This window comes from Saccopteryx leptura, chromosome 9 (genome assembly GCF_036850995.1).
Source record: "Saccopteryx leptura isolate mSacLep1 chromosome 9, mSacLep1_pri_phased_curated, whole genome shotgun sequence".
NCBI lineage: Eukaryota > Metazoa > Chordata > Mammalia > Chiroptera > Emballonuridae > Saccopteryx > Saccopteryx leptura.
This window is the reverse complement of record NC_089511.1, coordinates 39,569,922-39,595,414: the sequence shown is the minus strand read 5'-3', so window position 1 is coordinate 39,595,414 and position 25,493 is coordinate 39,569,922. Positions and strand designations below refer to the sequence as shown.

General features: G+C 45.4%; 1 protein-coding gene across 1 annotated transcript in view; it reads left to right on the top strand.

Annotated features, from left to right (window-relative positions):
* Positions 1-25,292, top strand: part of LOC136381471 (uncharacterized) — a 38,473-nt gene extending 13,181 nt beyond the window's left edge. Inside the window, exons 2-3 of the mRNA XM_066350207.1 lie at positions 24,390-24,608; positions 24,654-25,292. Of these exons, the coding sequence (XP_066206304.1) occupies positions 24,390-24,608; positions 24,654-25,292 (858 nt within the window). The remainder of the gene's footprint in view (positions 1-24,389; positions 24,609-24,653) is intronic.
* The last annotated feature ends 201 nt before the right edge of the window (positions 25,293-25,493 follow it).

Sequence of the window (25,493 nt, the reverse complement as noted above, 5' to 3'; positions counted from 1 at the left end):
ATGTCATATAGAACCACACAGTGTACAGCAGGGGTCCCCAAACTACGGCCCACGGGCCACATGCGGCCCCCTGAGGCCATTTATCCGGCCCCCGCTGCACTTCCGGAAGGGGCACCTCTTTCATTGGTGGTCAGTGACAGGAGCATAGTTCCCATTGAAATACTGGTCAGCTTGTTGATTTAAATTTACTTGTTCTTTATTTTAAATATTGTATTTGTTCCCATTTTGTTTTCTTACTTTAAAATAAGATATGTGCAGTGTGCATAAGGATTTGTTCATAGTTTTTTTATAGTCTGGCCCTCCAATGGTCTGAGGGACAGTGAACTGGCCCCCTGTGTAAAAAGTTTGGGGACCCCTGGTGTACAGCCTTCTCAGATTGGTTTCTTTCACTTAGTAATATGCATTTAAGCTTCCTCTATGTGTTTTCATAGCTTCATAGCATATTTCTTGTTAATATTAAATAACATTCAATTGTCCGGATTTACCACAGTTTTTCATTCATCTTGGTTGTTTCCAAGATTTAGCAATTATAAATAAATTTACTATGACCATCTGTATGCAGGCTTTTGCATGAATAGAACTTTCAAGTCCTTTGGGTAAACACCAAGGAGCACACTCACAACATAGGATGGTCAGAGTATGTCTAGCTTTGTAAGAAACTGCCAGACTGTCTTCCAAAGTGGCTACACCATTTTACATTCCCACCAGCAATGAATGAGTTTATGTTGCTCCACATCCTGGCCAGCATTTGGTGTTACCAGTGTTCTAGAATTTGACCATTCTAATAGGTGTGTAGTGCTATCTTACTGCTGTTTAAATTTGTGTCTTCCTGATGGCGTAAGATGTGGAGCATCTTTTAAAGTGCTTATTGGCCATCTGGGCATCTTCTTTGGTGAGGTATTTGTTCAGGTCTTTGGACTATTTTAAAATCAGGTTATCTGTTTTCTTACTAGTTTTAAAGTTTCTTTGCATATTTTGCAAACATGATAAAGCAACAATGCTTTAGCAGTTATGTCTTTGATAACAATTTCCCCCAGTCTGAGCTTGTCTTCTCATGCTTTTGACCTTGTCTTTCCCAGAGCAGAAATTTTTAAATTTTAATGAAGTCCAGCTTATCAATTATTTTTTTCATGGATCAGATCTTTGGTGTTATATCTAAAAAGTCATCACTAAGCCCCAAATTACCTATGTTTTCTCCTATGTTATCTTCTAGGAATTTTATAGTTTCATATTTTACATTTAGGTCTCTGATCCATTTTGAGTTAATTTATGAGCAGGATAGAATAAGATCTGCATCTATATAAATTCCCTTTTTCCCCCTCATGTGGCTGTCCAGTTGTTCCAGCACCATTTGTTGAAAAAACTATCTTTGCTTTATTGTATTGCCTTTGCACCTTTGTGAAAGGTCAGTTGATATATTTACGGGGGTGTATTTCTGGGCTTTCTCCTTTGTTCCATTGATATAGTTATCTGTTCTTTTGCCAATACCACAATGAATTGATTACTATAACTGTGTAATGAGCTGTGAAGTCGAGTAGTGTTGGTCATCAACTTTTTTCTTCCCCTTCAGTATTGAGCTGGCTATTCTGGGTCTTTTCCCTCTCTATATAAACTTTAGAATTTGTTTGTTAATATCCACAACATAACTTGCTGGAATTCTGATTGGGATTGCATTGAATTTATAGATCAAATTGAAAAGAACTAATCTTGACAATATTAAGTCTTCCTATCCATGAACTTTGGATATTTCTCCACTTATTTCATTCTTTGATTTTGTTCATCAGTTTTGTGGTTTTTCTCATATAGTTCTTACACCTACTTGTTAGATTTATATTCAAGTATTTCATTTGGATGGTGCTAATATAAATGGTATTGTGTTTTTAATTTCCAATTCCACTTGTTCATTGCTGGTATATAAGAAAACGATTAACTCTTGTGTATTAACCTTGCATTCTGCAACCTTGTTGTACTTGTTTTTTAGTTCCAGGAGATTTTTTTAATGTTTGTTTTATTAATTATAGAGGGAGAGGAAGGAAAGAAAGGAGAGAGAGAGAGAGAGAGAGAGAGAGACAGAAACATTGATCTGTTCCTGTATGCACCCTGACTGGGGATCCAACTGGCAACTTTTGCACTTTGGGACAATGCTCTAACCAGCCAAACTATCTGGCCAGGGTGAGATTTTTTTTGTTGTTGTTGTTAATTCTTTCAGATATTCTACATAGACAATCATATCATCTTCCAACAAGTCCAGTTTTATTTCTTCTCAATCCTCATACCTTTTGTTCCCCTTTTTGTCTGACTGAGTTAACTAGAACTTTCAGTATGGTATAGAAGAGGAGTAGCGAGAGAGGCCATCCTTGCCTTCTTCCTGATGGTAATGAGAAAGCCTCGAGCTTCTGATCACCAAGTATGATGTTAGCTGTAATTTTTTGTAGATAGTCTTGCTCAAATGGAAAAAATTCCCTTTTAGTTCTAGTTTACTGGGAGATTTTTTTCTTTTTTATCATAAATGGGTATTGGATCTTGTCAAATGTGTTTTCTGCATCTATTGCTATGAACATTTTTTTTTTCGGTTTTGTCTATTGATATAATTACTTTATTTGATTTCTAATATTGAACCAGCCTTGTTTCTGAGATAAATCCCACTTGATAGTGGTATATGATTCTTTTATACTTTGTTGGATTCGATTTGCTAATATTTTACTAGGATTTTGCATCTATGTTCATGAAAGATATTGGTAATGTCTTTACCTGGTTTTGGTATTAGAATGATGCTGGCCTCACTGAGTGAAGCATTCCCTCTGCTTCTATCTTCTGAAAGAAATTGTAGAGAACAGACATAAATTTTCCTTAAATGCTTGGTAGAATTCCCCAGTGAACCCATCTAGGCCTGGTGCTTTCTCTCTTTGAAGGATATTAATTATTGATTCAATTTATTTAATAGATATAGACATATTCAGATCATTTATTTCTTCTTGTGAAAGTTCTAGCAGATTGTGTCTTTCAAGGAATTGGTCCATTTCATCTAGGTTATAGTTCAAAGTATTCATTTCTATGCTTTTAATTCTTATAGGATCTGTAGGGATTCAATTCTGATATTAGTTATTTTTTGTTTTCTTCTTTTTCTTAGTTACCCCAAGGCTTACTGATTTTATTGATCTTTTCAAATAGCCAGCTTTTGGTTTATTGTTTTTTCTCTATTGAATTTCTTTTTTTGTTCTTTCTTTCTTTCTGTGACAGAGACAGAGAGAGAGAGAGAGAGAGACAGAGAGAGGGACAGATAAGGACAGACAGACAGGAAGGGAGAGAGATGAGAAGCATCAATTCTTTGTTGAGGCTCCTTAGTTGTTCATTGATTGCTTTTTCATATGTGCCTTGACCAGCGGGCTCCAGCAGAGTGAGTGACCCCTTGCTCAAGCCAGCAACCTTGAGCTTCATGCCAGTGACCTTTGGGCTCAAGCAGGTGAGCCCGTGCTTGAGCCAGATGAGCCCGTGCTCAAGCTGGAGACCTCGGGGTTTTGAACCTGGGTCCTCTGTGTCCCAGTCCAATTCTCTATCCACTGTGCCACAGCCTGGTCAGGCTGATTTTCTTTTTTTTCAATTTCATTGATTTCTGCTGTAATTCTTTTCTAAAAATTTTTATTTATTGATATGAGTGAGATAAGAAGGAAAAGAGAGAGACAGAGAGAGAGAGAGAGAGAGAGACATCAATCTGTTCTTATATGTGCCCTGACTGGGGATCGAACCAGCAACCTCGGTGCTTTGGGACAATGCTCCAATCAACCAAGCTATCCAATCAAGGCACTGCTGTAATTCTTATGATTTATTTTCTTCTTTTTATTTTGGATTTAATTTGTTCTCATTTGTTTCAAGTTTCCAGGTGGAACTGTAGATTATTGATTTTAGATCTTTCCTTTTTTAAATTAATATACTATAAACTTCCCTCTAAGCACTGCTTTTGCTGCATCCCACAAATTTTAATGTTGTTTTTGTTTTCATTTAGTTCAAAATATTTTAAAATTTCTCTTGAGATTTCTTCTTTGAACCAAGTGTTTTTTAATTTTCATGTATATGGAGATTTTCTCTGTGTGTATGTGTGTGTGTGTATGAAAGAGACAGAGACAGAGAGAAAGAGGTAAAGGGAGAGAAATGAGAAGCATCAATTGGTAGTTGCAGCACTTTAGCTGTTCATTGATTGCTTTCTCATATGTGCCTTAACTAGGAGGCTCTAGCTGAGCCAGTGATACCTTGCTCAAGCCAGTTATCTTGGGCTCAAGCCAGTGACTTGGGCTTAAGCCAGTGACCTTGGGCTTCAAGCTAGCAACCTTTGGGCTCAAGCCAGTAACCATAGGATTACAGCTCCTATGCTCTAGCGTAGTAGTAGTCAACCTGGTCCCTACTGCCCACTAGTGGGCATTCCAGCTTTCATGGTGGCCGGTAGTGGAGCAACCAAAGTATAAATAAAAAGATAAATTTAACTATAGTAAGTTGTTTTATAAAGATTTATTCTGCCAAACATAGCGAAAATCCAACATAAAGTAATTGGTAAGGAATTATTATTATATGCTTCAACTTGCTGTAACTCTGTTTTATAAATTTATTATAAAGTAAAGTTACTTCCTTACTTTATAAATCACCATTACTGTGAAACCAGTGGCGGTTAGAAAATTTTACTACTAACAGAGATACAAAAGTGGGCGGTAGGTATAAAAAGGTTGACTACCCCTGCCTAGCCTATGACTCTGCGCTCAAGGTGGTGAGCCTGTGCTCAAGCCATGTGAGCCTATGCTCAAGCTGGCAACCTCAGGGTTTTGAATCTGGGACCTCAGCATCCCAGGTTGATGCTCTGTTCACTGCACCACCACTGGTTAAGCATGTATATGGAGATTTTCAAGTCATCTTTCTGTTGTTGATTTATAGTTTAATTCCATTGTGGAGTGTACTTTTAAAAGTGTAAGTATTTAAAATGTGACTAATACACTACAATTTTGGATTCTGTATATTTCTCTGAAATGTGTTCTTTCTTTATATCTGTTTTATTGGGCAATTCACTTAGCTGAACAGGTGTGTGCACAGTTCAGGTGTCAGACAGGGATTTGGGCAGAGCTTATACACAGAATTTTGGTCTCTCTCTCTCTCTCTCTCTCTCTGTATTTATCTTTTCCTGGACTCTCCCCCCCCCCCCTTACCTTCCAGCTCTGAGATTGCTGCAAATGCTGTCCTTTGCTTTTTAAACCCAGTAAGATTGTGTGTCTTTTATTAGAATGCATCTATGCAGTGCCAACTGGGTCTTGCCATTAAGTAAAACACCATAAAAATGGGAACTTACCCACTTTCATTCCCTTCATCCATGTGTAGACACTCTTTTGGTTTCTGCTGCTTTCAGATCCTCCTCAGTTCGTAAACGAACTGGGTGTCTAGCATTTATAGTTGTTATTTGTGGGCAAGTTAATATTACAAGGATTAATTCTCCATTTGTGTAAATGGAATTTTAGTTGCCTTGCTTCGTATAGTAGTTGGTGCCGTCCTAATTTATTTATTTATTTAGCCTTTTAAAGTTATTTGCTATTTTTGCCAAGAGGACCTGAGGATTTTTTCTTTACTTTTAATGTCTAATAGTTTTACTGAGATACGTCCAAGTTTATAATTCCAAGTGAATTTTCCAAGTTACCCCATACGTCCAGGTATGTGGATTCAGATCTTCTATACTGCTCACAAAAATGAGGGGTTATCTTATCGACTGATATTCATTTTGAAATATCCCCTAATTTTTGTGAGCAGTGTATTTCTAAAAGCTCTGTTGTACTTAGAGTTCTCTAGATCCCAATGCTTGCTTGAGGATCTCTAATGCAGTTTGGAGTGTTAAGTTACTCTTTCCTTCTGCTTCGTTTTGATTGAAGGGGGTGGTAATTTTTTTGTGGTTTTATTTTTTAATCGCACTTATGGGGGTGGCACTGATTGACATAATTATACAGGTTTCAGATACCCAATTCTACAGTACATCTCTGTACACTGTATTGTGTGTTCACCATCCCCAAGTCAAGTCTTTGTCCTTCACCATTCATCCCCCATACCCTTATCTACCTACCCCACCCCAGACAACAATGGGGCAGTAATTTTTAATTATCCTTAATGTTTTGTTTTTGTTTTTGTTTTTTGTATTTTTTCTGAAGCTGGAAACGGGGAGAGACAGTCAGACAGACTCCCGCATGCGCCCGACTGGGATCACCCGGCACGACCACCAGGGGGCGACGCTCTGCCCACCAGGGGGCGATGCTCTGCCCCTCTGGGGCATTGCTCTGTCGCAACCAGAGCCACTCTAGCGCCTGGGGCAGAGGCCAAGGAGCCATCCCCAGCGCCTGGGCCATCTTTGCTCCAATGGAGCCTGAGCTGCGGGAGGGGAAGAGAGAGACAGAGAGGAAGGAGAGGGGGAGGGGTGGAGAAGCAGATGGGCGCTTCTCCTGTGTGCCCTGGCCGGGAATCGAACCCGGGACTTCTGCACGCCAGGCTGACGCTCTATCACTGAGCCAACCGGCCAGGGCCTTATCCTTAATGTTTTGACACTAATAATCTGTTTGTTTTTTATAATAACTCTTTTATTCTTTTGTTAACATTGTCCCAAAACTCCAACTCTTCTATATCCCAAAGTGTGTTTGCACACATATACACACAGCCACACACACACACACACACTCACACACAGACACTGTATTACTTTAAGATGGCTTTGCATGTAGCTGAGCCAGGATGAGAATGGAAAATCTAGTCTAGAAGCCCGGACTTCTTAACTATTTCTTTTTTTTTTTTTACCCCCTTCAAAGGGGTCAAGTTCTCCATTTTATAGAAAAAGACTTCTCACATATCTGCACTTTATGGACAGAGTTGGCAAATTGGGGTGGTTTACAAGATTCTGAGTCCAAGAGTACACTTGTGTTACGACAGCAAAGAGCCTTTGGGGTGAGTATGGGGAAGGGGCATGTGTTCACCCATGTTTCATGTTGGTGTGATCCAAAATCTCTCTCCTAACCTTGCTCCATCATCATGCCATCTCTACATGGCACAGTCTCTGTTTTCCCCAGAGCCGCCTTTCTGAGACTGCATGCGCCTCAAACCTCACGTGCACTTCCGGGAGCTGTTCCTGTCATCAGCGACTGATTTATCAGGACTATTTTCCTGGTGTTTTTCTCTGTTAGGATGTGTTTTTTCTCTAGAAGTGCTCTCAGCTCAGCCTCCGTGGCTGTTTCCCAGCCGGTTTTCTACAGCAGGAGCTCAAGAAATAGCTCTGTTTGAAAGAGTGGTTATTTTTCTATCTATAGGTAATTTTACATTTTTACTATTCTCTGTCATGAAGATATGGTGAAGGCTTAGAACTTGTATGGTTTTGCCTTGTTGAACTGCATGATTTTTAGAAGATGTTTGGAAGATTTAGATGGGCACTATTATCTTGGCTGCCAGAAGTCCCAACCCCTACCCCCACATTTTAAAAATAGGGAACTGTTCATACCTTGGAATGAGTAACCTTGGGGAAGTGCTGAGGTTACTTTTGAGTGAAAAGAGCAATGAATTTGGGCACAGAAATTAAATACAAGGGAACGTGTGTCCACTCAAAACTAGCCTATTCCATAAAGAGGCTGTGTTTCCTCAGAAAGGATTCATTGACCACCTCCTGACAAGAGCATGCCCGGGTTTTCTCCACGAGTGCCCATCTGCACCTGGCTTGCAGCAAGGACTTCAGACAGAGGATGCTCCCCATGAAGGCCCGGTTAGCTTTGTGCTTAACCTTTTTAGAGTCTCCAAGTGAAGGAGCCAGGATCACCCTTGGTATCCTGAAATCGGTGCATTCACGTCCTCCACTATGTAGGTTTCTCTGCTTCTCCTTCCAGTTCTGTTGACTTTTTATTGACTAAATACAAACTTAAGAGTCTAATATTTTTCTGGTGGGTTAACCCTTTTATTATGAGGAACTGTCCCCTTGTGTCTCTGGTAACAGTTCCTTCTTTGAGGCTTTGTTTTTGGAATTTTGGTATAGCTACACCAGCTTTCTTTTATTACTGTTTGAATCAAAAGAATCAAAGGAATCTTTTTTTATTCCATATTTTTATTTTTCAAACTTTCTGCCTGCTAGTTATAATCAGCAAATAGATGGATTTTAGTGTTTATATTTTTACCTAGTTTCTAATAATCTAAGCCATAAAGTTGCTCTAGACAATTTTCATTTAATGAATTATTGAACTACTTGGATTTATATCTACCAGATTTTTTTCTATTTGACTCATCTCTTTTATATTCTCCTAATTTTATGTCTTGCCTTTCTTTGCACCATTAATTTTTAAAATTTTTCCTACTATTTCCCTCTATTAACTTTTACAAGTCTTTTAGTGGTTACTCCAGGGATTAAAACAGGCACATTTATTTATTACAAATTATTACCTTTGCCACTCCCTAATAATACTAACTTAGAATAACTTAACTCTCTTTAAACCCTAATGCTTTTTGTGTTTTTATAGCCAAGCAATTTAATTCTACAGGTACTTTAAACCCCATAACTTATTTTATTATCATTGTGTGTGTGCGGCCAGTATTCAGGAAGCATTATTTGTGTTTATCCATATATTTCCTCTTTCTGTTGCTTTCTCTTTCTTCCTTCAATTTCATGTTTTTTTTCTGGGGGTTTTTCCCCTTCCTCTTAAGAACTCTCTTTGATATTTCTTTTGTAGCAGGTTTTCTGGCAACAAAGTCTCAGATTTTACTTGCCTGAATGTGCCTTTATCTCACCTTTATTTTTGAAGGATATTTTAAGCAGGCACCGAATTCTAGGTTGGTGGATACTGCCCTTCAGTACTTTAAAGACACTTTTTTATTGCCTTTGCCTTTCCATCCTTTCTATTGAGAAGTTGGCTGCCAGTCTCACTGCTGCTCTTTTTTTTTATTTTAATTTTTTACAGAGACAGAGAGAGAGTCAGAGAGAGGGATAGACAGGGACAGACAGACAGGAATGGAGAGATAAGAAGCATCAATCATTAGTTTTTCGTTCCGCATTGTGACACCTTAGTTGTTCATTGATTGCTTTCTCATATGTGCCTTGACCGCAGGCCTTCAGCAGACCGAGTAACCCCTTGCTCGAGCCAGCGACCCTGGGTCCAAGCTGGTGAGCTTTTTGCTCAAACCAGATGAGCCCACGCTCAAGCTGGCAACCTCGGGGTCTTGAACCTGGGTCCTTCCGCATCCCAGTCTGATGCTCTATCCACTGCGCCACCACCTGGTCAGATTCACTGATGCTCTTTTGAAGATAATGAGCTTTTCTTAGCCTTCTTCTAAGATTTTGTCTTTGGTTTTAAAAAGTATTAATATAATGTGCCTAAGTCTGGCTTTCTTTGTACTTATCATGCTTTGGATTTTATGGGTTTTGGAGGGGTGGTTTCTTTTATTCTCTTTCAAATATTCCTTTTATGTTGTTGTTCTTTATCTCTTCTCCTGAGACTCTAATTACTGCAGATTAAGCTTTAACCATGACCCATTTGTCTCCAAGATTTTTTTCTATATTTTTATTAGTTCTTTCCTCTTGCTTCAATTTGGCTCTCTTCTATTAGCCTGCCTTCCAGTTTACCAACTCTGTCTTCTGCTTTGTCTAATATGAGTTTTTCCTCAGATATTATATTTTTTCTTCAGTTCTAAAATGCTCCCTGGTGAAATTTTCCATCTTTCTATTTTCTTTTAACTCATTTACATGGTTATACTTAAAGTGTTTGCTTTTGAAATCTGATATCTGGTTTACCTCTGGGTCTGTTTCTAAGACCGGTGTTTTTTCTTGGTTTTTGGACATATAATCCTGTCTTTTGTCATGGCAAGTAATTTTTAGTTGAATGTTAAATATTGTGAATAAAGTGCATTGTAGAGGCTCCTGTTGATGCTATTTTCCTCAAAGAGGGTCTACCTTCCCCTCTGCTAGGATGATTTTAACCCAGTCAGGTACTCTGCTGAGTCAAGCGGCTTATAGCCCTGGCAGGCTGAGTCTCCCTCAGCTGCCTGCTAGTCCTTTAGGATTTTCAACTGATAGACTGATTTGTTCTTTTTGACCCCTCCCTTCAGTGGTCCTGAAGTAAATTTTGCTGTGATTCTACTTTTCCAAGGCCTCCCATATGTCCCATTTCCCTATAACCTCAGAACTGACCATGTGACCCCGGGGGAATAATTAAGCATATCCTTTTATTTTTCTAAAAATTTTTGGACCTGGTTGGTTGGTTCAGTGGTAGAGCATTGGCCTGGTGTGTGGACATCCCAGGTTCAATTCCTGGTCAGGGCACACAGGAGAAGTGCCCATCTGCTTTTCCATGCTTCCCCTTCTTACTTTTCTCTCTCTCTCTTCCCCTCTTGCAGCCATGGCTCAATTGAAGTGAAGTGGCCCCAGGTGCTGAGAATAGCTCAATTACCTCTACCTCAAACATTAAGAAGAACTCGGTTGCTGAGCAACCAAGCAACACACCAAATTGTCAGAGCATCACCCCCTAGTGGGCTTGCTGGGTGGATACTGGTAGGGGCACATGTGGGAGTCTGTCTCTTTGCCTTTCCTCCTCTTAGTGAAAACAAATTTTTTTCTCTCTTTTTTTTTTAATTTAGAAATTAAATTTAATGAGGTGACACTGATCAATAAGAGTGCATAGGTTTAAGGTGAACATCTTTATAGCATTTGAACTGTTCATTGTATTTTGTGCCCATCACCCAAAGTCAAATCATTTTCTGTCACTGTATATTTATCCCTCTTTACTCCCCACTCCCCCAGTAACCACTTCTCTTTTATCTATGTCTGTGAGTCTTAGTTTTATATCCCAGCTATGTGTAAAATCATATAGTTCTTAGCTTTTTCTGATTTACTAATTTCACTTAGTATAATGTTCTCGAGGTCCATCCATGTTCTTGTAAATGGCAATATGTCATCATTTCTTACGGCTGAGTAGTATTCCATTGTATATATGTACCACAACTTCTTTGTCCAATCCCCTGTTGAAGGATACTTTGGTTGTGTTCATGTCTCGGACATCATGACTAATGCTGCAACAAACATGGGGTGCATGTGTCTTTGTGTACCAATGCTTTTGAGTTTGGGGGCAGATACCTAGTACAGTGATTGCTGGGTCATATAGTAATTCTATTCTTAGTTTTTGAGGAACCATCATACTTTCTTCCATAATGGCTGTACCAGTTTATATTTCCACCAGCAGTGAATGTGGGTTCCTTTTTCTCTGCAGCCTCTCCAACACTTATTACCTTTGACCTTATCCTTGAAACGCTCCAAGTCTCCAGCAAGGGTTCCACTGATTCTTCATCCCCCAGCACTGGCCCCTGGGTACAACGCCACAGGAATTTTCAGCCTCCTCCCAGGGCCTGCAATCCGCAGATGCCCCGGAAGGAAAGGAGCAGCAGGAAGTAGCGCACCTCCCTGGCCCTTCCCTCTCCAAAGTCCACCTCCTGTTCACATCACCTAGCAGCTCTAGATGTCTTCCAACAGACAGTTCTGTCTGTATTCTATAGAGCTTTCTCTTTGTTCTCAGCAACAGCGATGGCCTCACGCTGGCTCTTATTCCCACCCAGAGCCCACTGTTGGGATCCTGAAGCCAGAAGTTCTGTGGCTCCCCCTTACAGTGCATCCTTCAGTGGACCTGGAAAATGCCTGCTCTGTGGGCCAGATGTCACTCTCACCATGTGCAAATACTGGAACATTGCTTGTAAATGGAAAAACCAATGAGGTCTCAGCTCTGCTGAGATGCCTTGGGATTCGTAATGTGAAGTTAGTGTAGTGAATCTCATACTTGACCTGTCAGAGAACGATGTCGGCGGCTTTCTTGCCCCACTGAAGTTCACTGGACAGGCCAGTGTTGGCTTGGCCACGGGATGCTATCTCTTCCTGACCTTGGTTTCCTCATCCCTGAATCTATAAAACCAGCTTCCCACAGTCATGAAGCCTGAAGTGAGATGATGTAAGAGGAAATGCTTTGTCACCTGTCAAACACCCTCTGTACTCTGCTATCACGCTCTGCTGATGCACCTCTCTTCTCCAGTCCAGAAAAGGCCTTGCTGGTCACCTGGAGGCTTTTCTCCAAGGGGGTTGTAAGGCCAGAGAATTGTCAAATGTGGCAGTTTCCAGAGGGAAGGGAAGACTTCTGCATGCTCCCTCCAGACTGTGGCACAGGCCCTCGGCCCCAACTGAGAGCCATGTCCCACCGGCTGTATATCCAAATGTGCCATCTGAGATCAGCTAGAGCCAAGATATTCATTTCCTGTAGCTGATCACAGGCTAGGGGAGGCTAAAAGAACAGAAATGTATTGTCTCCCAGTTCTGGAGGCCGGCAGTCTGTAATCAAGGTGTGGCAGGGCCGGATCCTCCCAGGGTTTCTGAAGGAGAATATATTCCTTGCCTCTCTCCCAGCTTCTGCTGGCTCCAGGCACTTGTTTGCTTATAGATGTGTCCTAATCCCTGCTTCACTTTTCCCAGGGCCTGCTCTCTGTGTCCTTTGTTCTTTCTCTTCTCTTACAAGGACATTGAATTTAGGGCCCACACTAACCCAGGCTGGTCACATCTCAATGTCCTTTACTTAATCACATCTGCAAAGACCCTTTTTCCAAATAAGGTCACACTCACAGGTTCTGGGGCATCACCTTTCCAGGAATCACCTTCAACAAATTACCTTATGCTTTTAAACTTTTTTTGACTGAGATCCACAGCAAGGAATATATTTTTCATTTCACTCCTAAACACATACACACTCACATCCACAGATGAAATTTAATCCTTATTTTGTGTGATACACGGCAATATTTTTTATTCCATTTCTCCTTCCTTTTCTTCCACATGGGTTGCAAACCCTCTGAATGGACTCCCAGCCTACTGATAGTCTGTATCATTAGGCTTTTTTTTTGTGAGGCACCAGGCTCTCTGCATAGCACCTGGCATTTTGCTCTCACACTTGAGGTCATCACATTGATTGGTAAAGGAGGGTTGAAACCAGTTGCATAAAGTTTCACATGCAGGTAGAAATCTTAAGCACAAAGCTGTTCACTGGCAGCCTGGCCTGTGGTAGCACAGTGGATAGAGCATCTACTGGAATGTTGAGGTTGCCAGTTCTAAACCCTGGGCTTGCCTGGTCAAGGCACATAGAACAAGCAATCAATGAGCAACTAAAGTGAAGCAACTATGAATTGATCATTCTTGCTCCCCACCCTTGTCTCTCCCCTCTTTCTGTAAAATCATCAAATGAAATCTTTTTAAAAAAATGTTAGCCCTGACCAGTTGGCTCAGTAGTAGAGTGTTGGCCCAGTATATAGAAGTCCTGGGTTCGATTCCTGGTCAGAGCACACAGGAGAAGTGACCATCAGCTTCTCTATCCCTCTCCCTCTTTATCTCTCTCTATTTCCCTCCCACAGCCATGGCTCATTCACGTGCTGAGGATGGCTCCATAGACTCACCTCAGATGCCAAAACAGCTCAATTACTGAGCATCAGAGCAATGCCCCAGATGGGCAGAGCATCTTTCCATAGAGGGCTTGCCAGCTAGATCCCGGTGGGGGCATATGCAGGAGTCCGTCTCTTTCCCTCCCTGCCTCTCACTTAATAATAAAAATTTTAAAAACTGTTCATGGCAGCAATATTTATAATAGGGAGAGATGAGGCCTCCTTCACTGTTCACTAATAGGGGGCCTCACTGGATATTACCCAGCCCCAAAGACCATAATTAAAAATGTGTTGGAGGCCCTGGCTGGTTGGCTCAGTAGATAGAGTGTTGCCTGCTGTGCGGACATCCCAGATTTCATCTCCAGCAGGGCACACATGAGAAGCAACCATCTGCTTCTCTTCCCCTCCTCCCTCTTTATCACTCTCTCTTCCCCTCCTACAGCCAGTGGCTTGATTGGTTTGAACATCGGCCCCGGGCTCTGAGGATAGATCTTTTGATTTGAGCATCGGCCCCAGACAGAGGTTGCCAGGAGATCCTGGTCAGGATGCATGTGGGAGTCTGTCTATCTCCCGTCCCCTCATTAAAAAAAAAATGGGTTAGAAACATAGACAAAAGCTCTCAACACAGTGTAGAGTGAAGAGTTTAAAGAAGGATGTATACTTGGGTACAATGTTACAGAGGCAGTGTGCACAGCGGTGTCTGGTGCAGGTGAGAAAGGTGTATATATTTGCTGAGTGAATAAGTGAACTATATTCTGGAAAAGACTACAGAAAATTTGCTTCCAATTCTGTGCTTCCTCCAGTCTCAGCATTCTCCCAGTCCATGCTGGTTCTGTTCTTTTTCTGTCCCTCTCAGCTGTTTTCTCTGTGGAATGCAGGCTGCCTGACTGTGAACCTCATCTGGCTTCTTATGACTCAACCTGTAGCTCCACAGAACCATGTACATGGGGCTCAGCAGATGTTTGTTGAATGAATGCATGACGGAATGACAGAAGGATGAATGGGTGATGGTTTAGGCATTCCCTATTTCCCTGATCATTAGCAATGCAGATCATTTTCTTTCAAATGTCAAGAATGATGCTTTATTTTTCTCTGTTTGAAACAAAATAGAATAAGACTAAAGGAGCCATTGCTTCCCCACACAGGTGGCAGAAGGGTCCTGAGCTCCTTCTGCAGCACAAGAGGTGCCCCTGCTGCCCCGGAGGAGGGGGTTGTAAGGACAAAGCTCTCTCCACACTCAATCCACATGGTGAAGTGATGTTACTCCACACACTCAAGCTGGGCTGTTCCTCCCTGATGATTCAGGTTGGCCTTTCCTGACTCTGAGATCATAGCATCAAGGCCGAGTATTAGCAAGCCACGTGGACAGCATCAGGACACGGAGATTATGTGAACCTACAGAGGTGAGTCATTTCCCCCCATTTTAGTGTTGCCACCAGCACCAATGCCATGAGAATCCAGTCTTAAGTATGTGATATTCGTTTGTTAAAGGAATTCTCCTTTCTGGTTCATGTTGCCAGCAAACACCTGAGCACCTGCCCAAAGACACTAGTGTGTCTGTGGCCCTGTCCAAGGCCTAGACAAGGCATTTCTCACAGGAGTGCAGACAGTTCTGGCCTTGTCTTAGAGCAGTGGTTCTCAAACTTTTTGAAGTCGGGCCGCATTTAAAATCCTACAAATAATTGTAGGTGCACTATATACAGATTTCTGAGAAATATGTTATAATAATTAAGTCAAATATTAAAGAAAGTGTGCTTTTGTGGTAATTAAATGAATTAATACAATAAAATTAAATTTATTCTGACATTAAAAAACATTTTTATGTTACATTTTTTGAGTTATGCTTTTTAGAATTTGTAAAAAAGAGGGTTTAAAAAATAAAAAAATGACAAAAAAAGTCACCTTTATATATATATAGATAGATACATTCTTAGTAAGATTTAGTAAATTTGGCAGGTCCCGGTGCGAATGTGTTAAGTTTTTTCATTCTTGTGTTTATGAGAAACATGAGCCTGATGTGTCCTAGCGATTTCCTCAATGTTTGGGCATATATTTGAAAGGCAAACTCTCATTTCCTTGTCAATACATTGAAGAATTCCTTTCTTTTTACTCTTAATTGTGTTGAGTGCAGAAAACCCCCACCATGCATATCATCTTAACTTTACACCAGACGAAGGCTAGAAGAAACTTGCCTCCAGTCTTTCTGGGGAACATGGGGGGTAGTGTGAACAATCCAGCACCACAGCTTAAGAGCCTTTTGCAACCTAATCAGGCAAGTGAGGTGGAGAGTTGGGCAGACTGTCACCTTACAGCCAATTCCCCACACCTCTGTCCCCCCAAAATCTAAACTCCAAAAGCCCTGTTGGTTTTTTGGTCCCCCCAAACAGGCACATATTTCTCTGGAATACCATGGGGCGCACCTGGAAATCTTCTAGGGCACACCAGTGCTCCCTGGCACACACTTTGAGAACCACTGTCTTAGGGAGAGAACAGCAGCTCTGTTTTAGTGATAAGGAGGAGACAGGCTCAGAGAGGTTGAGCGACTGGACAAGGCCACACAGCAAGAAGGACTGAGCTGGGACCTGGAGCCAGGGCTGTCCAGTCAGGTCCCTCATGGTTCCGCTGCAGCAGGGCTGTGGCAGAGCGGCTGCATCATCACCCCCTTCCCCTAGGGCTCATCCTGCTTCCTCCTGTTTGTGCCTTCCCCTCTCTTCCCATCCTTGATCAAACTCAGCTGGGTGGTGCTGAGTTTCCCAAGCCTGGAGGTGTATTAGGGGCGAAGAGGACAGCTGTGAGTCTTGGAGGCTGTCTCCTGACTGGGTCTCAGTTCTCACAAGTGGAGGAGGAGCAGCCTCTAGAGCAGGGGTCCCCAAACTTTTTACACAGGGGGCCAGTTCACTGTCCCTCAGACCGTTGGAGGGCCCAACTATAAAAAAACTATGAACAAATCCTTATGCACACTGCACATATCTTATTTTAAAGTAAAAAAATAAAATGGGAACAAATACAATATTTAAAATAAAGAACAAGTAAATTTAAATCAACAAACTGACCAGTATTTCAATGGGAACTATGCTTCTCTCACCACGAATGAAAGAGGGAGTGAAAGAGGTGCCCCTTCCGGAAGTGCGGCGGGGGCTGGATAAATGGCCTCAGGGGGCCCATGCGGCCCCGCGGGCTGTAGTTTGGGGACCCCTGCTCTAGAGTGCCTGCTCAGGGCACAGAGGGAGGGTCAGTGCCCTCAGACGTCCTCATCTATTCACTCACTCAGCAGCAACTTGGAAGCTGACCTTGGGGTCCAGGCAGGGTGCTGCATTGCTGTCCCCCAGAGCTCAGAGACTTGGGAGGTGACAGCAGTTACACAAAAACGGGCTGGCCACGTTTGCCCCGAGTTACAATGCAAAGATGGGTGTGTGACATTTTCAGCAGGAGCTGAGTGATGGGCTGGGCAGGGACTTCCAGGGCAAAGGTCACGGTGCAGCCGGCCCACACAGATGCAGCTCTGTGGATAACATTCTGTCAGGGACACACAGTCCGTGGGCCATTCCCAACGTGTATCTGGTTACAGCACCAGAACTGAGTCTGTGGCCATGCCATAGAGTGGAAAAAAGAGGGTATTTAAGGAAAAATGTGCAGCATTATATGGAAAAATCATAATGATGGCATGTTGCAGGAGGAGGGCAGAGAAGAGCATCAGTGTAAGCGAGAGTGAGTGTGTGTCTGTGTGTGTGATCAGGGTGAGTGTGGGTGAGCGTGGTGTCTGAGAAGGGGTATGTGTGGCTCTGTGCGCATGTGTGTGACTGAGTGCACTGAGTTCATGGCCTTTGGCTCCTTTCCCAGGATGCTTCCAGCACATCTCCCGCTTTGGACCCAGTCACTCCGGGGGCTGAACAGGGAAGGCCATGTACCCAGTCTGGGAGGAGAGGCCACCTGGCTGTCCCTGGCTCTGCCGTCCTCCCACACCCAAGCCGCCTGCTCCACCACCCCCATCGCCTGTCCTGGGGCCTTGGCACCGGCACAGGAGCCCTGACTCTCAGTGCTTCCCCCCTCGCAGGCCTCCCCCTGAGTTCCCCACTTGCTCGCTCAGACCCCTTTCCCAAACTTCTTTGAGTTTCTTTCAATATTTTTAAAGTCACCTTCGTTGGCACCCTCGTGAGCCCTTGCTTCTGGTTTCCCGGTGCCGGCTGAACCCCCACGGAAGCCTGCCGCGACTCAGTTCAGATTTCCCCGAGGGTTAGCTGGAGACACATTCTTTACCTTATCCTAACATCTCCTCTAGTGCCGGGCACTTCAGGGAGGATTAGATAAAGGGGCTCCTTTTTAATGGAAAGAAGGGAATCAGTGGGCATGGATGGATGGGTCAGGGTTGGGCTGGGCGCGGGGACTTGTGCCTTTCTGAGGGAGGGAAGTGTAAACCAGTGAAGAAGGAGCAGCTGTGTTCTCCCAGAAACGTCTTCTGGGCTCTGGCTGCTGAACCAGGTGGCTGGACTGGCTGAAGCCGCACACACACAGGGACGGTTCTCTGTCCGGCGCTGGTGATAGGATTGCAGCGTACTTGCTATGACAGTCCTTCAGCGTATGGGGGCTTGTATCCTTGATCACCTAAGAAGCCAGGAGATTTCTTTGTGTGTGTGTGTGTGTGTGTGTGTGTGTGTGTGTGTGTGTGTGTGTTTTGAGAGTTCTAAACATTCCACCTCTGACTCGAAGTCCTGACTCTTTATGGACAATTTTTATGGGTTGAACTTGTCCCCAAAGGACATGCTCAGTCCTAACACTCCTATACTTATGAATATAACTTGGTTGGAAATAGGGTCTTTGCAGGTGGGATCAAGTTAAAAAATGAAGTTATTAGGATGGGGTCCTTATAAGACAAGGAGAAGACACATTCATGAGGAGAGGCCATGTGACAGCAAGGCAGAGGTTGGGGTGGTATATCTACCAGCCAGTCACCACCAGGGATCACCGGGAACCACCCGCAGCTGGGAGACGTGAGGGACAGTTTTCCCTCAGAATCTCCGGAAGGCACCAGCCCTGCCAAAACCTAAATCTCAGGCTTCCAGTCTCCAGAACTGTGGAGCTAGATTTCTGTTCTTTAAGCCCCCACCTGTGGCATGGCAACCTCTGGACACTACTGTGATGGTCTTCTCAGGCTCTAAGAGCCCATGGAGTGCCCTCCACGGGACACTGTCCTAGAGCACAGGAAATGCCACCCTCGCTGTGCCCTGTGTGTTCTCCTTGTGTACTTTTCCCGCTTTGCCCTTTGGCCACTTTACATTCTTACTGCCCATCCTTACTCACTTCACCTTAGAGTGCAGAAATGTGGATTTCAAAGCAAAGGACATTCAGAAAATAATTACACCACAGGGTTGCCAGTTGAAATTCCAGTCCTGCACAGCAAACTCAGGAAAAGAATTCTCTCACCCCAGAAATGCCCTCTCTTCCTTTTCTGTGGAGTCCACACACTGTACAGTTACGCTCAAATGAGGGCAGCAAGATCTTGTCGTCAGTGTTTCCGAAACCCACTTGCTGATCCTGAGTACCCATTCGGCAGGAACCAGGCGGGTGTCACTCACCCCCAGGGCCTGGGACCACCTGACACACTGGGAGTATTCTGTGCATATCTGTGGAGGGAGTGAGGAGTCCGTGGCCTCAGAGCTGTGCCTGATATCTGGGTCTCCCCAGTCCTCTGCTGTCTTCCATGCTCCTGCTCCAAGTGGCCGACACAGGCCCTGGCATCCTATTCTAGTTCCCACCCTGACTCTACATTGTCATCTCTAAGAGACCGTCAGCCTGCAATCACCAGATACTGACAGAGGTTGAGAGTGTGTTCCTGTCCTGGGCTGCCCTAACAAAGGCCCACAAACTTCTCTTGAAGTTCTGGAGGCAACAATCTGAAATCAAGGTGCTGGTAGGGCTAGTTCTTCCCAGGGTCTCTGAGAAGGATGCTTCCCACCTCTCCAGCTCATGTGGCCCAGATGGTCCTGGGCTGGTGGCCACATTGCTCTGTAATCTGGCACAGGGCATGCAAGTGAACTTCCTGGGACCTTGGGCTATACGTCTTTGGGACTCATCTTCCTCATGATAATGGGATCACAGCGGCTGCCTTGCAGGATCCCTGAACAGGCAGGGGTTCAGTGACCATTTGATGCTTACTCTGCTATGAGTTGGTTCAGACAGAGAAGTGCTCTCTGGGAGAAGACATTTTTGTAGCCGATTTCGGAAGCTGACCCTGAACTTTCTAAACCTGCAACTTCTGGTTTTAGTAACACATTCTCGTTAAGAAATTTGGAAAATGCAAAAAATTCGATAAAAGAACAAGAACAAGAAGGTACCCAAGGACAACTATTATTCATATTTTGCTATTTACTTTTAGACCTTTTCCCCCCCTCTGTGAATTGTTTTAATAGTTGGGATTGATCTGGAAAACAATTTTTACATAGCCCTCGGGAGGCTCGACTGGGTCAGATGTCATAAATGGGCTTTATTTTTAGTACAAGACACAAAAGTTTGGCAGCATGTCCCAGTGTGCTGGGGAGCCGGTTGGAGCTTGTGTCTGAGGGCAGCGGAGCTTGTGGGTGGAGGGAGGAGCCGTCACACAGGCCATCCTCGTCTAGGTGGGAGCCGCCCCATCTGCCAAGCCTGTTCACCAAGCAGCACTGAACCAATCGTTTCTCCAAGGATGTCAAAGGATGTCAGTCTTTTCTGAGACTTCAAACCCAAACAGATTTATCTTCTATCTCACTAAAATGAGTTGACCAAAAGGAAAATAAAAAGTTAAACCAAGATAAAGAGATAAAAATCAGCATATTTTCACCAATTTCCCAATATTTTTCCTCAAAACAAAATACCTGAGAGGCCTGGCCACTGTCCTGTTAGACGTCAGGAATCAATCACTTCTGAAGCAAATGGCCCCTGGTAGGAGCTGTCCTGCTTCCATAGACATGTTGGACATGATTAGCAGTGATCAGAGGAAAAGGAAGCAGGAAGCTTGTTCTCTATCCTGAGATGAGCCGTGAGGTAAGGTGAGGTCACACGTCCAGCAGGATTAGATGTAGAGGGTGTCCATGTGGACATCAGCTCAATAGATGAGTCAGCGGCAGATGCCCGACTGGCACAGGCTTGTGGGTGTCTCATGTGGCACCCTTGCACTGCTGGTCCTGACTGAAGTCAGTTTTTTTTTTAAAGATTTTATTTATTGATTTTAGAGAGAGGAGAGAGAGAGAAGCGGGGGAGGAGCTTCTCATATGTGCTTCGACCGGGCAAGCCTGGGGTTTTGAACTGGTGACCCCAACGTTCCAGGCCAATGCCCTATCCACTGTGCCACCACAGGTCAGGCTGCAGTCAGCTGTGGTCTAAGGAAAGGAGTTCGTCTGCATGAGCTGCAGGCTGCATTGAGCGTGGGCCAGGAGCGGTGTGGGCTGCGGGAGCTCTCCTAAGTTGAGGGTGGGGCTCCTTGTGATGCAGAGTTTGTGCTGGAGAGAGCAGGAGTATGTGTGGTGTGAGTAAGCTTATGTGTGTGTGCGTGTGCTTGGCTGGCTTGTGAGTGTGTGTGAGCATGTATGAGAGTGAGCACTGTGTGGTGCAGCTGTGATTGTATGTGAGCATGTGTGGTGTGTGCACATGTGTGAGCTGGTTCACGTGTGTGGTGTGTGCATGTGTTGCATGTGTGAGCATGTGTGGGGTGTGTGCACTCATGCATAGTGTGTGCATGTGTGGTATGTGCATATGTGTGGTTTGTGTGTGTGCATGTGGCATGTAAGCATGGGTATGTGTGCACATGTACGGTGTATGTGAATTAGCTGCAGTCTCTCCTCCCCCCATCTCACCCACACACTTCTTCCTCCAACAGTGTTATCTGCATGTTTCTTCTTACTACTGTATGTGCCCAATAGGGACAGTGACCATCCAGCCCCCACATATTGTAGACCTGCTGTCCTTGGTAGGTCCCTGAGAGGACTGACAGAAAGGCTGGCCTTTCCCCTGGGGACACACTCTACTATGGGGAGCTCTGGGCTGTTGGTGAAGTTTGGGATCGCTAGTGACAAGCATTCTTACTTGGCGGTCCTTTCTAATTCCTGTGCCACTCAGCCCTTCGTTTGGAAGGAGGTCCTCCTGTTTTGTATTTCACACTTCTAGGTGCTTCTTAAGCTTCATTGACCATGGAATTGGAATTAGAATTTTGGTTTCTAGTCTCACTTACTGTTTTCCCCTGAGATTTCAGGGAGAAGAGGATAGCATGCTTTATACTGACCTCTGAAACCTGTCAGTGGTTGGGAACGGCCCATCCGGAGGTGCCATCAGCTACTTGCAGAGAAACCATGAGAGTGGTTTACGTTGACCCTTGAGAATGCTATTCTTGGCAGATGGGTCAAGTATGTATGACAAAGTTATGCAGAATGCAACTGACATGTTCTTGAGCAAGGTCAGTGTGTCTTTCCCTCTGGAGCTCCATGACCACCTGCTGTTGGGAGCTGCTTCCCCAGGATCTGTGCCTAAGCCCCTCTTAGATCAGTGACACTCAGGAGCAGGGCGTGGATGAGGCTCCTGGTCTGAAAGCCATGTGCAGACCAGCTGGACCACAGTTGCCCTTGACCTCGTCCTGTCCTCCTAGTTTGCTCAGCCTCCACAGCCCTGCCCTTTCCAGTCATCCAAGGAGGAGGCTTCCAGCCTTGGGAATCCAAGTGGGAACAGCTAGAAAAGAGTGAATAAAGACTGTGACCAACGGCGAGAGTGCCTCGGACTGCGGCGGGGTGGGTGAGCGTCCTCGACCCGCAGCAGAAGCAGAGTGGCTCCTTTCAGTTCTTTGTACCTGCAGTCCGACTTCTGCTTCTATTTTCATCATGTAGCTTGGGAGGAAAACCTTGACTTTCTCGTTGGGTAACCCCACCGAGATCAGTGGTCAGCTAACTCCCTCGTCTTCCCCTGCCTGCATCCCAGAGTATAAGGCTGGACTGGTCTCGTCCACTCAGAGCCTGGACCCTGTGCTCTCTGCCTGGGCTGGGCCGTGGGATATCCGAGGACTTCCTTTTGGTAACTTGGTAACAGCAACCTCCATGGGCCCTGAGCGGTGTGGTAGGGAGACACTGCAAGCCTTGTTCCGGAGACTTCTGCAGGAGGGAAGCCATGCACACAGGTATCCAAACATGCAGCAGTAAGTCTCCCCAGTGACAGGTGACTTGAAAGAGTTTGGTTTTGATAAGAGTTTGATTAATCTGAAAAACAAATTCTACCTGGCAGAGGCAGGAAATAGGAGCCTAAACCCGAGCCTTTGGTTGGCTCAACCTCCTGAGGAGGGGAGAGCGGGGAAAGGGACCCACAAGAGGCTCTAGTCTGAGGGTGCCGAAATGCTCAGAGATGAAACAGCTTTGGGGAACTGGGTGGCACAGCAGTGCTGGGGACTGTCCCTGACGGGGAGGTAAAACAACAGCCAGCGAGAGCCTGGCCTACTTGTTCACATGGTCTGCGTGTCGGTGGGCCTTTCGCCTTCTCACCCCATCTCTTGTCTCCCCCCACCACCAGCAACCACATGAACCCTCTGCAATTTTGAACCTCAGTTTGAGGATTTGGCCCATTCGTACATGGGTTTTCCACATGTGGTTTCTACAGGAACTTCTGCTGTTTAAGTGCTTTTCTGAAATATGAAATTATCTTTTTTTTTTTTCTATCTGAGTGAGCTCACTGGCTTTGGTGGGGGCTGGTTCATCTGAGGGGGGTCGTGTACTTCTGAACCTAGAGAAAGACATGCTGTGGAACCAAAAGGTGTTGGATCTCCAGGACACCCACCCAAGTGACCAGTGATGCGAGAGAACCCCTGGGACACTCTGAGATCACGATAGATTTCTAATGAGGCCCCAGAGGAGAGGTTAGCATTCAGATGATAATGATCTCAGCTTCCTTCTCAAGTGAGCCTCATGATTAAACTGTCAACTTTAAATATGAAAGCTGGGCTGGGTTTTCACATCCCACAGAACCAGACTTCCTAGGGGCTGAGGAATAGCGTGACTTGGGGGGGGGCAGGGAGGCCTGCTCAGTGACACGAAGGAGCCACACAAAGAAGGGCCCAGCTCTGGGTCACCCACCAAGGATGCCAGAGGGCTGCCTGGGTCAGCTTGTGGGGCCGGGCCTTCCCTTCTGGGCTGTACAGCCTCCGGGGGCCCTGACCCTCTGGGGATGTTGGACCACAGCTCCTCTGGCAGTTGGCTGTGGTTGGGTTAGCTGGTGGTTGTTTTCTGAGAGAGGGAGTGCCGCCTCTTCCCGATGCAGTCATCACTGCTCTTTATCTCCCCACGTCCTGAAGCCCTCCCAAACCCCCCATGGCTGTCAACAAAGTCTCGTTCCAATCAGATAAAGGCTGGGATCATCTGGACAGAGTGCACATGTATCCCAGCCTGACTCACACAGAAGGTAACAGGACAGGAATTTGGGCCGAAGTTTTGGTGCTTTTCCCCCTGGACTTTTCTCAGGCCCTGGGAAGTAAGTGAGGATGTTATAGCTAAGGCCTTGCATTGGCCCTTCCTCTCCCCTCCTTCCCAGCACGCACAAGTGTCCATCTGAGCAAATACCTGCCGTGTGCCCAGGACTCTGGGAAAGGAGAGAAGCGTCAGCCAAGGTCTCAGGTCCCCAAGGGCATGGGCCTTTTGCCATGGGCAAGTGACAGGAGGGTCCCCATGCCTGCGCGATCTTGGAATTCTCAGTAATTGTTAGCAAAGGGCCCCACTTGTTCATTCTGCACCACAGATGACATCTCCTGCCCTGTCTCTTCGTGCTTAAGACCCGCAATCACTCTCAGCTTCTTACTGTCTCTGTATGCCCCTCTCTGTCTGTAGAATTTGGGATGTAAACTTGCTTTTCTGTCTATTTTAATAACTCACTTCTTTGAGTTGTTTCCTGGTAAGACTGGCTTCAGAGCAGGGCTTTGTATCCCCACTTCCCTCCTTTTGCAGATGCCCTCACCTCTGAAACACACGCTGGAGTTGCCACCCCCACCTCTGAAACACGCGCTGGAGTTGCCACCCCCACCTCTGAAACACGCGCTGGAGTTGCCACCCCCACCTCTGAAACACGCGCTGGAGTTGCCACCCCCACCTCTGAAACACGCGCTGGAGTTGCCACCCTCCCCTCTGAAACACGCGCTGGAGTTGCCACCCCCACCTCTGAAACACGCGCTGGAGTTGCCACCCTCCCCTCTGAAACACGCGCTGGAGTAGTCGCCACCCCCGCCTCTGAAACACGCGCTGGAGTCGCCACCCCCGCCTCTGAAACACGCGCTGGAGTCGCCACCCTCCCCTCTGAAACACGCGCTGGAGTCGCCACCCTCCCCTCTGAAACACGCGCTGGAGTCGCCACCCCCGCCTCTGAAACACGCGCTGGAGTCGCCACCCCCGCCTCTGAAACACGCGCTGGAGTTGCCACCCTCCCCTCTGAAACACGCGCTGGAGTTGCCACCCTCCCCTCTGAAACACGCGCTGGAGTTGCCACCCTCCCCTCTGAAACACACGCTGGAGTTGCCACCCTCCCCTCTGAAACACGCGCTGGAGTTGCCACCCTCCCCTCTGAAACACGCGCTGGAGTTGCCACCCTCCCCTCTGAAACACGCGCTGGAGTTGCCACCCTCCCCTCTGAAACACGCGCTGGAGTTGCCACCCCCACCTCTGAAACACGCGCTGGAGTTGCCACCCTCCCCTCTGAAACACACGCTGGAGTTGCCACCCCCACCTCTGAAACACGCACTGGAGTCGCCGCCCCCACCTCAGAAACACACGCTGGAGCCCAGACAGGGAGCATCAAGGCACACTGACCCTTCCCAGACTCCCCTCCTAGATGCCACACCCCAACCCAAGCCCTGAGTTGGAGGTCTTGCATCTCCTGGTTTGTCCAAGGGCAAAATCTGTTCACCCCAGTTAAGATCGCAAAGCTGGGTGTGAAACTGGCCCTGTTGGATTCCAATGTTATTTTCCCTTCAACTACTATATATCAGGAGTGTTTTCAGTAAAGAGGGATGGGACCTCTAGCAGTGGTTTTCAGCCAGAAATTTTGTGCCCATTCGT